The 13405-nt window shown below is 61.6% G+C and overlaps 1 protein-coding gene across 2 annotated transcripts in view; it reads left to right on the top strand.

The window, feature by feature from the left end:
* SLC35F3 (solute carrier family 35 member F3) overlaps positions 1-13405 on the top strand; it is a 256002-nt gene that overhangs the window by 178595 nt on the left and 64002 nt on the right. The window contains exon 1 of one of the 2 annotated variants that reach the window (XM_045861760.1): positions 4004-4305. The exons of the other annotated variant lie outside the window; for it this stretch is intronic. Within the exon in view, the coding sequence (XP_045717716.1) occupies positions 4230-4305 (76 nt within the window). The 5' untranslated portion in view covers positions 4004-4229. Of the gene's footprint in view, positions 1-4003; positions 4306-13405 lie in introns of those variants that run through there. 2 annotated transcript variants of the gene reach the window in all.

The raw sequence follows: 13405 nt of genomic DNA, 5'->3' as shown, positions 1-13405 counted from the left end.
TGTCTTGTCCGGGAAACTCCAAACGCCAGGCAGGACCTCCTGAAGGAGTGGCCATCTGCGGTTTCCAGAATCCCTTCTGCAGTGAGGGCGTCTGTGTAAACCAGTCTAACATGGACCCCAGCATGGATCAATGTGGAGTTGCTTTGCACAGAGACCAGGAAACACAATTTGAAACCCGCCAATGGGGTCTCCCTTCCGGTGCCAAAGTAGGGAAACTGAGGCCAGAAGAGGCCCAGGAGCCGCTGGGGTCGGCCTCCATGCCTGGCAGAGTTAGAGCTCAAGGTCAAGCTGCCGGCTGTTGTTCACAGCCTTTCCACGCTGCCTCGGTCTCTGGAGACTCACGACTGCGTAAACCCACCAATAGGATCGATGCCCCTCCCCCCAGGGATGGCGCAGCATCAGAGGAAAGACTGGGCCAGTGACCGCCCTGGACGGCCAACGTGGGCGTGAGTCCAGGAAGGCAGGACAGGTCGTGGAGCAACACAGGCTACTTGCTGAGGCTCAACAGGGCCCAGAGCCCCAGCCAGCCCCCAGGTGGTGAGGAACCAGCAGCATCCCCCTCCCCGATGACCCTCAGGGCTGCCTGCCTTCCTCTTCCTAAAGGGCCAGGGTTGGGCCCCACCTTGGGGTGCAGGTGAAGTGTAGCCCTGTGGTGGTAGAAGTTGGTGGTTTCATCGCCCTTCTCATTTGGGACTCCTCCCCTGCTCCCTTTGTCTTCGGTTTGCCAGTGGGAGTGGAGGGGGGTGGGGAGGCAGGGAGGCTGTTGGCTGGGTGGGCGGGGCTGGGGGCAGGGGGGCGGCAGGGGCCTTGGAGCATAAAACTCATGCCGGCGGTTTGTGAGTTCTGCACCCAAGGCTGATGGCTCTGTATCTGCTCAGTGAACCCGCTTCGGTGTTTGGACTGTGACGCTAAGAACACAAACCCAGCTGCCGCTTGTGCGTGTGACTTTCTGTCCCTGGGTCAGGTCATCATAGCCCAGCTCCAGCACAGAGTTTGAAATCGCTGGAGTTCTCCGAATTCCGGTGCGCACTCGTACGCCGGCACCCAGTTCACGTTCCAGAACAATTTTTTATTTGTGTGAGTTTTCAAGTTGGTAACCCCACCCCCAAAAAAGGCGTGCACTGAGCATATCTGTCCTGGGGTGGCTGAGCAGTAACTCCTGATTGGAAAAGGGGTGTAGGAAGGTCCTGGGTTTCTTCCCCGAGGGGGTCGGGGCAGAAGGAAGGTGAAGATGTTTTGGTTGAGACGGAAGGGGAGAGAGCACACAAGGCAAAGAGAGTCGAGCACAGAAAAAAAGATACAGCACTGGGTACTGAAATTAAGGATGTGGAGGGGGCCACTGGTCCCTCCTCTTTGATTAGCAGGAGTCTGCAGACAGGAGGAAGTGATGACCTGTGTGTGTGGGAGTGAAGGGCAGGGGGTTCAGTAACAGTTATTTAATGAGTGAAGTCAGGGGCATTTAATAATATTTAATTGTTACCTGTTTGACTTGTAATAACATTGCAGTAAATAGGAAGGACATATTGAAGAAACAAAAGACAGATGTTAACTGGGTACTTTCTATGTGACGTGCCCGGTAAAGTAGGTGTGGACAGCGGTCTGAAGAGCTGCTGGTGCAAGCTTCAGCAGTGTGTGCACTGGAAGTTGAGGGCCTGGGGGAGGCCCCGGGGGCCCAGGTCCCCCAGGACGTGCGCACCAGCAGGATGAAATCTGCCACTGCCACGTTTGAACAAACAGAGATACCTTGACCTGCCTCTCCCTCCTGAGTGGGAATCGTTGGGTGGAGCCTTTGCGTCTTTATATTTATTGTGCAGCAGCGCCTCTTTATCCACAGGGGCGTGTTCCAAGACCAGAAACCACAGCTGGTGCCGAACTCCGTTTATTCCATGCTTTTCCTACCCAAGCACGCCTCTGACAGCACATACCTTGTAAACCAGGCACAGCCAGAGGTTAACGACAACCACTAATACTAAAACAGAGTGTTCACAACCGTATGCTGTGATGAACTCCATGGGCCTGTGATCTCTCTCTCAGCACCACACTGTCCCTGCTTGCAGTGACGCGAGGTGACACAGTGCCCACGTGCTGAGATGCAGTGAGTGGGCAGACACCGTTTATTTCTGGAGTTTTCTATTTACTATTTTCAGGCCACTGCTGACTGTAGGTAACTAAAGTCACGGGACGCCGAACCACAGATGCAGGGGCTGGGGCGGGGGCGGGGAGGCGTGACTGCTGTACAAGAGGATGACAGAGCAGTTCTAAGTGCACGTTTTCTATTTGTCGGACTTGGATTTGAACCCCTGCTGGGCCACGTACACGCTCTACGGCCGAGGAAATTTTATTTAACCTCTCTTAGCCTCAGTTTCCCCAGATGTGAAACAAGGTGACCTCGACCTGACAGAGCTTTTGTGAGTAAGAAGTGAAATGATTTATGTCCAACATTTAATGCCATACATCATGCATAGTAAGCGCTCAAAATCTGGGTGCTGTTAGGTGACACTTGTGTTAGCTAGGGTGTAATTGTTGATCGGAGAACGTCATGAAAGAGTACATGGGAATATCATGTTTTAATAAAAAGATCCTTGTAAGTATATGTTGAGATTCCTTTGCTTTAAGCTTATTTGTTCTTAATTCTCACAAGGGGATCCTATAGCGTCATCTCTCAGGGTCTTGGGGCAAATGCCCTGTGACAGGTGTATGGTGTGGAAGCTGCCACCAGAGGGCGCTGCAGAGACCCTAAAATCCCATGCACATAGCCCTAAGAAGTCAGCCCTGAAAGCCCTGGCTTATGGGGGACTCTGGGGACCATTCTGTTCATCACAGCTGGTCAAGAGGGCCAGTGAAGCAAGAGCCCTAGAAGGGGAACTTCCAGGAACCACTCCTGCCGGAGACCTGGGGGTATGCAGGCGCCTGTCACCGGAAACAGTGGGCAGGGGCCGAGCCAGGAAGACCCTGTTGCTCTGAGGCCACCATCCACCTTCGCCACTCCACTGAGTGACCGTTTGGGGGCTGAGAATGGCATCGTGCAGTAGAACATCACCTCCAAGACAGGAAATCAGGGAGAGCGGGAGGTTCTGACACTCCGGATAAGGACTCGACAGTGACCACAAAACCCCCTGAGCCACCAAGGACCCTCCAGATTCCCCGTGGAGGTGGGGCCGAAACGGGGGTTGGGCGTGTGCAGACAAGGAGCCCTTGGGGCTCTGGGCCCAGGCAAGCCCTGTGCACCCCAGCTGCAGTGACAACGGCAGGACCATGGTGCTCTGTCGTGGTAGAAACGCACCTGGGGGCTGGGGGTCACTCGGGGCTCCCCTGGGCAGTGATGCAGCAGCTGTGTCATTGCCTTTGGCCAGCATCACGGGCCAGGAGCCCACCGCCGGGTCTGGGAGGACCAGTGAGCCCAGCCGGCAGAGGCAGAGGCCGGGGCCAGCCCTGCTGCAGCGGCAAGAACTGGGAGCAGGCAGAGGGGACGCCTTCTCCGCCTCCCAGGCCCCCCGGGGGCAGTGGGGGCGGGGGGGGGCAGACTGGGGCGGTGGGGCAGGAACAGAGGTCTCCTGGGACCTTTGTTTTCTTGCGGCTGCTCTGCTTCTGCGGACTTTGCTCCTTCGTCCCCCCCAAAAGAGCTGATTCTGGGGACCACACGAAACACTGTGCTCCTAGACTCCAGACCCCCGGCAAGCGTGGGGTGCGTTCTTTTTTCTGACTCTCACCGTCAGCCAGCAATTCGGGAGTTCGCACAGGGAGGAGTCAACTCTCCATCCGGAGTCCAACACCTCCTTTTCGGAACTTGTGGAACGTGAGGTCAAGTTCTCGGGGGCCCTTCCAGTGCGCGGGTCCTGTTCACGGCTGATTCAGAAGCTGGTGGCCGGCTGGGGCCCGGAGCAGGCTCCGCGGGAGGGGCTGGCTGCGGGCCGGGCGTCTGGGGCGGGGGCGGGGGAGCAGGTGAGCACGGGGTGGGCGTGGGGAGCGCACTTGGCGTGACGTCGGAGTTTGCGGCAGCCCAGGCGGGAGGCTGCGCGCGTGTGGAGTGGCTGCGCGGCCGGCCGGGAAGATGTGCTCCGCGGGGCAGCCGCCGCAGTGAGCTCAGCGACAGGAGCGCGGCTGGCAGCAGCGGCAGGGCCTGGGCGGCGAACCTGGCGCTCCTACACGGGGGAGGCCGCCGGCACCGAGGGCGCTCGGCCGGCCCCAGGATGTAGGCGACCGAGGCTCCTGCAGGCGGACCGCTCACCATGAAGAAGCACTCGGCCCGGGTGGCTCCGCTCAGCGCCTGCAACAGTCCGGTCCTGACCCTCACCAAAGTGGAAGGTAACGCCCGGGGCGGGGGCGCAGGCCTGTGCCCCAGCGGGGTAGCCCGTTTCCTGGCTCCGGGCCCCCGGCTGCCTGGCCTGGGGGCCGCCGTTCCCCGGGAAGCGCCCCTGCAGTGCAGCGCCTGTGGGGGTGGCCCCTGGCGGCTCCTGGGCTGCCTGGAGCCGTGGCTGCGGGGTCCTCGGGGCTGCCCAGGGTGCCGCAGCCACCGCACGCTCAGACTCCCTCCTGCGCAGACCCGGCACATCTGGTGGCGGCAGCGGCAGTGGCCTCAGCGACTCCCTAGCCTGTGGCGCTGGCGAGTGAGTGGGAGGGTTCTGCAGACACTGCCCGGGGGGGGGGGCCCATACTCACAGACACTTTCGTCCCAGGTTTGGGGCGTCCCCCTCCCCAGGCAGATCCGGGTGTTGCTGGAAGGGCCACAGGCAGAGAGGGCTCCTTTTGCCCCGAACCTCCAGCCCCAGCTCCTCCGTGGGAACCGGCAGGACAGGCAGAGCAGAGAGACGCCACCACCTGCCTGTAAACAGGTTCTTGCCCCCACTCAGCGGATGGGAGGCAGAGACCAGGCGGAGGAGCCTACCACTCCCTGGAGAGCCAGCCTTACTCAGACACAGCCGGAGTGGGAGGGACCTTGCTTTCCCACGTGGGGGAGGGGGAGCAGAGAGAGACCCCTCTCCGCCCCTAACTGCTCCCCCCAGAAGGCAGTGGGATGGTCAAGGTTCCCAGGGCTCGCGGGGCAGCCGGGGGAGGGCTGGGAAGGGCCGGTCCGTGAGCAGCAGGGAGAGGACCCTGGAGGCCCCAGGCCCAGGCCCTCGCCTGCCCTGAGCTAAGAGCCCAGTGCGGGCCCCGTGTGCACAGTGGCCCCAGGGTCTGCCCACCCTGGGCCTGCAGCCTGGAATCAGGACCCCTGTCCGATGTCCTCTGAGGACCCTCTTTCCCTGCGTGAGTTCTCACTTGTACCGCGAGACCGAGGACCAGTGGGGGCAGACAGAGGCCCCCCCGGGACAGATGGGTGCCCCTGTCCGCGGAGGCCTGCCTGTGGCCCTCCTGGTGCTGTGTCCCCACCCCACAGATGAGAACTGTGAGGCCCAGAGGGCGGACTGACCTTGACTGGCGGGTGGTGAAGCCCAATGGGAATCCCGGGCTGGCTGATCCCCAGCCCATGCTTTCCAGAACATTGTTTTGCACTAACTTGCGACTACTTACCCACTTGTCATCCTTTTGCGTCTTTAGGAGGTTAATTTCCCCCTCCATGTAGCCGTCTCCTCCCCTCCCCCACCCCACCCCCACCTTGGGAAAGACTCCGTATGTACGGTGGTCTACTGTGCCTGGACTGAGTGCACCTGCCGCCTGTCCCGGGAGCGGGGACATTGCCAAGCTGCATCGGGGACTTTGTGCAGGTGTGCCTTCGGGCTGGGGAGAGGAGGGGTCAGCCCGCACTTCCCTAGGGGAGCTGGAAGGGTTGTTCACTCACGGGGTCCTGGGGGAAGTTCCCCCACCCTCGCCCCTACCCGCACCCCACCATTTATGTAAGGCAGGTGGGATCGCCTCCCCAGCTGGGGCAGGACGAGCTGAGCTGCACTGCCCCGGACAGGGCTGGGGAGGCCTTCCAGGCTGGGCCCTGTGACCTCAGATTCCTGCAGGGGGCAATGAGTGGCAGGCCGGGCACAGGTGGGGGGTCCCCTCCCCCGTTCCCTCAGGCTGTTGCCAGGTGAGCTTTGAGCCCCTGTTCACCCCAGTGACCTTGTTTGCAAACCATGGGCTCGACTTTTTAACGGACTGTGGTGCATGAGTATCTGCGGGTGACAGAAAGTGGATTAAACTGACCGTGGCACAGGTCAGGGCTCTAGAAGGTCCTCTTCCCGGGGGCAGCTGGACTTGCAGGAACCCTGGCCTCGGTTCCCTGAACCACAAAGGGGAAGTTAACGCCCTACCTCAGCAGACCCCGAAATGAGGGGGGCAGGTGGCAGTGCCTAGCAGGTGCCCGGCACACAGTAGGTGCTTCCTACCTGCCTGGCAGTCCTCCAGTCGCAGGCTGTCTCTCACCTTCAGCACCTTCTTGCTGCCCTCATCGAGTAGGTGTGTGGGTGGGGAAAAACACAATAAAGGTTCAATTTTTAGGAAAGAGGAGGTGAGCAGGGACAGTATCTAGAAGCATCGGCCGAGTTCCCTGACACTAGAGAGCCCTTTCCGTGGGGGACACCTGTGTGTCCGTCCGCAAAGGACGGCCTGTGCGCCGCGGCCGGGGCTGACAGGCTGCTCCCTCCCTCCCCCTGGTGCTCCTCCTGGTGGTTTTGCTTGAATGTGACTTTGGGTCTATTTTTTGAAAGCCTTCGCATCCTGTGTGCTTGTTTGCAAGTGTTGAGTCACTTTTTTTGCCTTGGATGCGCAGGGCACGGCGGTCCCCATGCTGTGGCCATGTCTGTGTGGCCGGCAGACAGGCGGCAGGGGCGGGACGCAGCCAGCAGCAGGGACCATGCGTTAGCGTGCGGGTGTGTCCTCCGGGGGGGGGGCTCGGGGGCGCCAGCGTGCGGCGCCTATAAAACCCAAACAGAACGCGGGGTGCCCAGGGGGACTCAACTGCAGGAAGAGGGCAAGTTGACTTCTTTTGCCCGACAGATACTTCACTCTGCTAAAGTAGTTTCAGGCTCTCGGGGAGAGAGACAGAGAGACGACGTGCAGGCGGCGAAGTTACCTTGTACCGGGCCGCAAGTTCTGGTCCAGAGCTCAGAGCAGAGTGGCGCCGGGTGCTGATGAGAAGCAGCCGAGGGGCCCTCCGAGGCAGAGGCCTCGCCGCTGGAGTGAGGAGCCACGTCAGCCCAGGAGGGGGCGCTGTCTGGGGCGGAGGTTCGGTGGCTGTGTGCGGTGGGGCCAGGCAGCGCCCACGGGCAGGAGACCAGGGCTGGGCCTCCGAGGGGGTTGCAGGCTCCGAGCGCGGCGTCCGGCCTGTCCGAAAGCGTGTCTTGTTTTCATGTCCTTCCCGACTCCTCATCACACACAGACGCTGCGTATTGATCGGTGACACGGCCTTGCAGAGTGGTGTTCGCTGGGGCCATCTGTGGTCTCATGCTCAATAAAGTGACGTGCGCCAGGGACGGGTAGCTGAGAGCAGTGTAATACCCGCCTCCCCCCGCCCCCCAAAGCAGCCGGCAGCGTGCAGTGCTGTGGAAGGGGGCTGTGAGGACGATGGGCTGCATGCAGTGCCCACAGCTCGAGCCGAGCCAAGTCACCTTGGCCGATGACCGGAGCCCTCTGGGAATCAGTTCTCTCCTGTGGAAATGGGGGTGACAACACGTCCCTCTGAATAAGGGGAACAACCGCTGTTGCTGGGGAGCCCGCCACGTTGCAGGCGTTTGGTTGGGGTGACGGTTCTGTTGGTCTCTGTTCCTCCCAGCGGAAGGGTGAGTGTGTTGTCCCAATTCACAGAGGGGGGCACTGAGGCCCAGAGAAGTCACTGGCGCAGCGCCAAGCGGTTGGAAAGCCAGGGAGCCAGGGGTCACGTCCCTATCCGCCTGACTCCAAAACGTCATGAAGCCTCGGCACAACTGCGTTCCGTCTGCGCAGCAGTGACAGGGACACCCGCTCCCGGCACCTTGCCAGGGCGCAGGGGATGCTGGCTCCCTAAGCTCCCACCACTCCCGGGTGACCGCCACGACTTGGGGGACCACCGGGGCTCACAGGGCCCACTGCTGGGGGGATGGAGACTCCTTGCGCCTCCGCTCTGGGGCAGGCAGCCTACCTCAGCTGTCCCCAGGGCGGGCCCTGTGAGACCCGCCCTGGCTACTTAGTGTCCATGGATAGGTCTGTCTCCCAGGGATGTCCGGTTGTTGTGGGTGGCCCCCGCCCTGTGGGCCCGTCTGGGAGGTGTCTTGAGAAGTACAGTGCCGAAGGGTTCCCACGCCCCCCAGTATTCCCCAGGTTGGCTGGCCCTGGGCCCGAAAGCTCAGTGACAACAGCCATTCGTGTGTCGATCAAATGTGTTCCCTGGTGTGTGTGAGAGAGCCAGCCAGCCATCCCCGTGGAGGCCGGGTGGGAGCTCAGTGGGGTCCGTGACCCGTCAGAGCCTCCAAACCAGCAAGAGGTGTCACCGGCACACAAAATCATGGGCACCCGTGGAAGTGTAATTGTTCAAAGCTCATGAGGGGGGTAAAACACGGGTGTGTGTCCACAGAGGGCCAGAGAGCCCACATTGCAGGGGACTCGGAGGCCACCAGGTGGCGCTCTGCCCCATTCCCCCCACCACTGTCCCGAAATGATAGGCTGTTAAGGTACACTCTTTTCTGCTGAGTCTGGATGCGGCCTCAGGTCCTTCCTGTTGCCCCTCTCGGGGTGGGGACGACACAGGGGCGCTGACCTCCCCGGGGGCAGCCCCAGGGTGCCACGGCAGAGGGGGCTCCCTGCGGTCACAGGTGGGCGGTGGGGACTCAGTGTTCCTGGCACAGGTAGCTGCATGGGTGAAGGTGCAGCGTTAGAAAGAGGTCGCCTGGCAGGGACCTGGAGGTGGTCTTAAGAAGTGGGGGAGGGGTTCTGAGGTCAAGGCTGACCTCGGGCAAGTGCTGGGGCTGCAGGAGAGGGGCCAGAAGCAGTCAGGAAGGGCGGCCATCAGAGAGGAGAAAGGTGCCGTGTGAGCCTCCGACCGTCTCACGGCAGAGCCGCGGTTCAAGATGGGCCGCCAAACAGATCCTGTCCGTCCATGAGTATCGTTACTAAAGGAACTAGGACAGGATCAACGATACCCAAGTGTGTCGCACGCAGTGAGAATCAAGGTAGAGCCCCCGCCGGTGTGGCTCGGTTGGTTGAGGATGCAGGTTCGATCCCTGGTCACGGTACCTGTGGGAGGCCACCCATCGATACGGGTGTTTCTCTCGCACATAGTGTTTCTCTCTCTCCAATCAATAAATGCATCTTAGGTGAGGGTTAAAGAAAAAGAATCGGGGCTGACCTGTGACACTCACTTCAGAGGTGCATGTGCACGGTGTGCGTGCGTGTGCACTCAGGGAAGGCCGCAGTGGAAAAAGTGTGGAAAACCACACGGGAGTGCCCAGTGGAGACAGGGGGGCCGTGGCGGGAGGTGACCGCAGCACCCAAACTTGAGCTGATGGTCCTAATTGTGTGGGGACGTTTGCTTCACGCTTGTCACCCGCCCTCGACCTGCATTGCCTGGTTCTGTCCTCAGACGCCCCTGCGCGCCCACCGTACAGGTAGGGGACACGCCGGAGTCCAGGGCCATCAGGCGCGTCGGGCTGCGAGGCCACTGCCGCGTGGTGCGCCCGTGCCCCACCCGCCCTCTGCACCTTCCACTGGAGGACACGGAAAGGACAGGACGGAGGGGGAGTGGCAGGTCGTGCTGGCAGAGTGTAGTAGGAAGGCGGGAGAGGGAGCTGGGCAGACGCCCTGAAGACTGAGCCGGAACTCGGCAGTGGGGGTGCATTCGAGGGATGGACAGGGGTGGGGGGGGGAGTGTGAGGCCGGCGGGGTCTGGAGGGGAGGCCGGTAGCGAGTGAGGCGGTGGGAGAGGGCGTGGTGAAGGCTGGGCAGCAAGTCAGGGGGGAGAGAGGTGGCTCTGGGGATGATGGACGGACGGACGGACGTGTGCAGAGCCCTGACGGCCGCGTGCATGGGGACAGCGAGAGGCAGAGGGGAAGGCTGAGCGGCCGAAGCAGCATGGAAGCCACAGGAAGGGTCCCAGGACGAGGTGGTGGGAGGGGTAGCAGATACAGTGGGGGCGGGAGGGGGAGGTGTAGCGACAGGTGTAAGTGGGGGCTGGTCCACACACCAGGTTGCCCGGGCGGTGGCGGCGAGGGAGGAGGAAAGTGGTCAGGAACGTGTCCAGGTGTTCAGCAGAGGGAGGGCGGGAGGCTTGCGCTGTCTTTAGCGGGAAGGGCAGAGATTTTTCCAGAGCCGGGAGTTTCTGTAAATGGGGGCTGGAGGCTGGCTCCAGGGCAGGTCTAAGGTGTCCCCCAGAGGAGGGCGATGGTACCTCTTTGGCCTGGAGGAGGCAGAGGGCACAGGAGGAAAGAGAGGGGGTGGCTGGCCTGGGAAAGGAGGGGCCGGGTGACGTCAGAGACCGGGAGGGTGGGGGTGCAGGGCGGGAGCCGAGGACCGGCACCCCGATGCTGGTCTTCTCCGGGAGGTGGGAAGGGGAGCTGTCCGTGGGCAGGACGGGTGGGACTGAGGGCTGGGGGAGGCTCAGAGGGCTCAGGAGACGGATGTTGGGAGAGCCAGGAGGCACGTGGCTCGTGAAAGCCTGTTTGGTGAGCGTTGCGCTTTCACTGGTGAAGGCGTGATGTGACTTGGGGGAGTGGGTACAGGGAAGAGTGCTGTCGGGAGGGGGGGTCAGGACAGGGGCGTCCTCCCCTGCTCCCCACCCGCTGAGTACCAGCGGGGCGCATGCGCTCGCCTCTGGGCGCCCTGGCTTCTCTCTTCGGAAGGTAAGGGGGGCTAGAAAAGATCTTGCCCAGGCCGGGTGACTCAGTTGGTTGGAGCATCGCCTTGTAAACCCAAAGGTTGTGGGTTCGATTCCCGGTCAGGGCACGTGCAAGAGGCAACCGATTGGTCTCCCTTTGATGTTTCTCTCCCTCCTTTCCCCTCTCTCTGAAATCAGTGGGCGTGTCCTTGGTGAGGATGAGTAAAAGAACGGGCCTGGCACGGGCTCTGCCCCCAGGAGCCTGGGACGGACGAGCCTGCTAAGTTGCTTGCTCGTTAACAGAGATCGGTTTCTCCGCAGAGCTCCCAGGGAGTGACACTGGGGACAAAGAAATGTGGCCTGTGTGTGCCTGTGTGTGCATACATGTGTGTGGCAGGTTTTGTGTACATGTATGCTTATGTGTGTACATGCATATACACGTGTGCACGTGTGTACCTATATGCACACAGGTGTGGGCATGTGTGCCCATGTGGGTTTGCCTGTATGTATGTTTGTGCAGGCACATACACATACCTGTGCTGGTATGTGCACATGTTTTGTGTGTGTGCACACGTGCTTTTCATGTGTGTGTGCATGCCCGTGCTTGTGTGTGTTTGCACACATGTGTGTGCCTGTGCACGTGTGTCCAGGCGGAGGCACACGCTTGCGAGATGGTCTTTGGTGCCTGAGCAGGGGGAACGCCAGCCACGTGAGTGCTTGCTCCATGAATCCTTAGCAGCAGGAGCCGCTGGACTTGATGGAGGACCCCAGGGGCTGGGGCGGTGCAAAAAGAGGTGCAGAAAGACCCAGAGAGAGCCACGGTCCTTCCACGCCTCGCCTAGGGCAGCCCGGGTGTTTTCTCAGGAAAGCCTCACTGACTGGATTGGGCTCAGCTGTGTCGCCCTCAGCGGGTGCAGGAGGCTTGGCCCGGGTGGGCGATGGAACCAAGGACCGTTCAGACCTCGGGGCAGACCAGGCCTCCATCCTTGACCAAGCAGGCTCAGTCCTGCTTCTGACGCCCAACCCTGCTGAGCGGTGGAGGTGTGTTCTAGAAAACAGCGCTTTGTTCTTCAAGATAAATGGTGCAGCAACCCCTGCCATCAGTTAAAGCCCTGCTCTGTTCTCCGGCTCCTTCCAGGGAAAAGGCTCCAGCCTGTCCCTGCCCGCAGAGCCCAGACTGCCCGGAGGGGCAGCCCGCACCCGGTTGGCCCTCCTGTAACACCCTCGCTCCCCCGGAGTGCCGACTGCCCAACTCCGGTCCACGTGAAAGTGGGAGGAGCCCTCGCTCTGTCGGACGAGGGAGAACCTCAGGAAAGAGGAGAGCTTGTGTTTGTCTGTGCTTGTGTGCGGGTCGTGCGCCAAGGTGAGCGCCTGCTGTGTACAGAGGCCCGCCGTGCCCAGGCCTCGAGATGGGGGGGGCTCCAGAAGGCCGCAGGATCCCACGTGCAGGGTCCGGATGAACACGGGCCCCTCAGGCTTAAGCGTCTTCCCAGTAGGCCCCGAAACAGGGCCCTGCCCCCGGGGGAGGCTCGAACCACATTGTACTCAGGCTCACCCGCATCCAGTCCCTCTCAGTCACATTCGCCTGAGGCCACGAACTTTCCAGGCTTGTCTTAGACCCACCGCAGACTGCAGACCGGTGTTATTCAGACGCCTGGCCGTTGTTCTGCGGCCCCTGAGGAGCTGCGAGGTGGGAGCAAGTGCCAGCCTGGAGTCTGTCTGCTGGGATAGTGGTGGAAGCGGGGACGTGGCCAGGGGTCTCGGCCTGATGCAGCCCAGCCTCAGCTGAGGCTGCTGAGGGCAGAGCCCCCAGGAGTCTGGAGAAGCCACCACCACCCCACTCCACCCCCAGATCGGCACCGGGCCTGGGTCCCCAGCAGGGGAGTGGTTTGGGTTTCCACAAACAACTCTGTGGCGGCCTGGTCGGCTCCCGTCTCCGCCCACCGCCTGGGCACCGCTCACAGCAGAGGCTTCGGGCCTGCGCGGCGGGGGCTGTGCTCCCAGCCCGGCCTCCAGCTCGAGCCCCCTCCTCAGAGGCTGTTGGGCACCGCTGTCCTCATGGGGCCACCGCCTGCTGCCCCGTGGCGGCCCTGGGCCTGCGAGACGCTCACCTTCCCAGGCACAGCGCCGTCCCCACGGTCTCACCCTGGGGGTGTCACAGCCACGATGACCAAGAGCCCCAGACGGCAGATCCTCGCAGATCTAGAGGCTGCAAGTTCACGATCAAGGAGCCAGGGTATCTGGTTTCTGGTGGGGAAACCAGATGGTGGGGGTGGAAATGCAGGAGGATCGCGGTCGGCACGGAGACCCGTCGTGAGGTGACAGAAATGTTCAAAGACGGGACAGCGGCGATGGCCTCACCAGGCCGTAAATTCACTGAACATCGTGACGTGCACTTCTCCCTACACAGGTGAACGTTATGTTTATGAAAATCAGCCTCAAAAAGAGCTGTAACAGTAACTGGACATCCTATTGATGGACATGTCACTGGGAGGCGCCTCCCCATTCTCTGTGCGACTCTGGCTCCTTTGCTTTCGGGGGGTGTGGCACGCCAGCCCGAGGGTGGCCCTCGGCCGCGGCTCCAGGCCCCTCCTCTGAGACGTGACCGGGGTGCGTGCTCAGTGCAGCCACCTGGACACTGTTTCACGGAGTCGCCACAGGGCCACCACTTCTCGGGCAACCTCAGAAAGCCGC

This window comes from Phyllostomus hastatus, unplaced genomic scaffold (assembly GCF_019186645.2).
Source record: "Phyllostomus hastatus isolate PE091 unplaced genomic scaffold, TTU_PhHast_1.1 phas_contig_148, whole genome shotgun sequence".
Taxonomy (NCBI): domain Eukaryota; kingdom Metazoa; phylum Chordata; class Mammalia; order Chiroptera; family Phyllostomidae; genus Phyllostomus; species Phyllostomus hastatus.
This window is presented reverse-complemented; position numbering and strand designations above follow the sequence as displayed.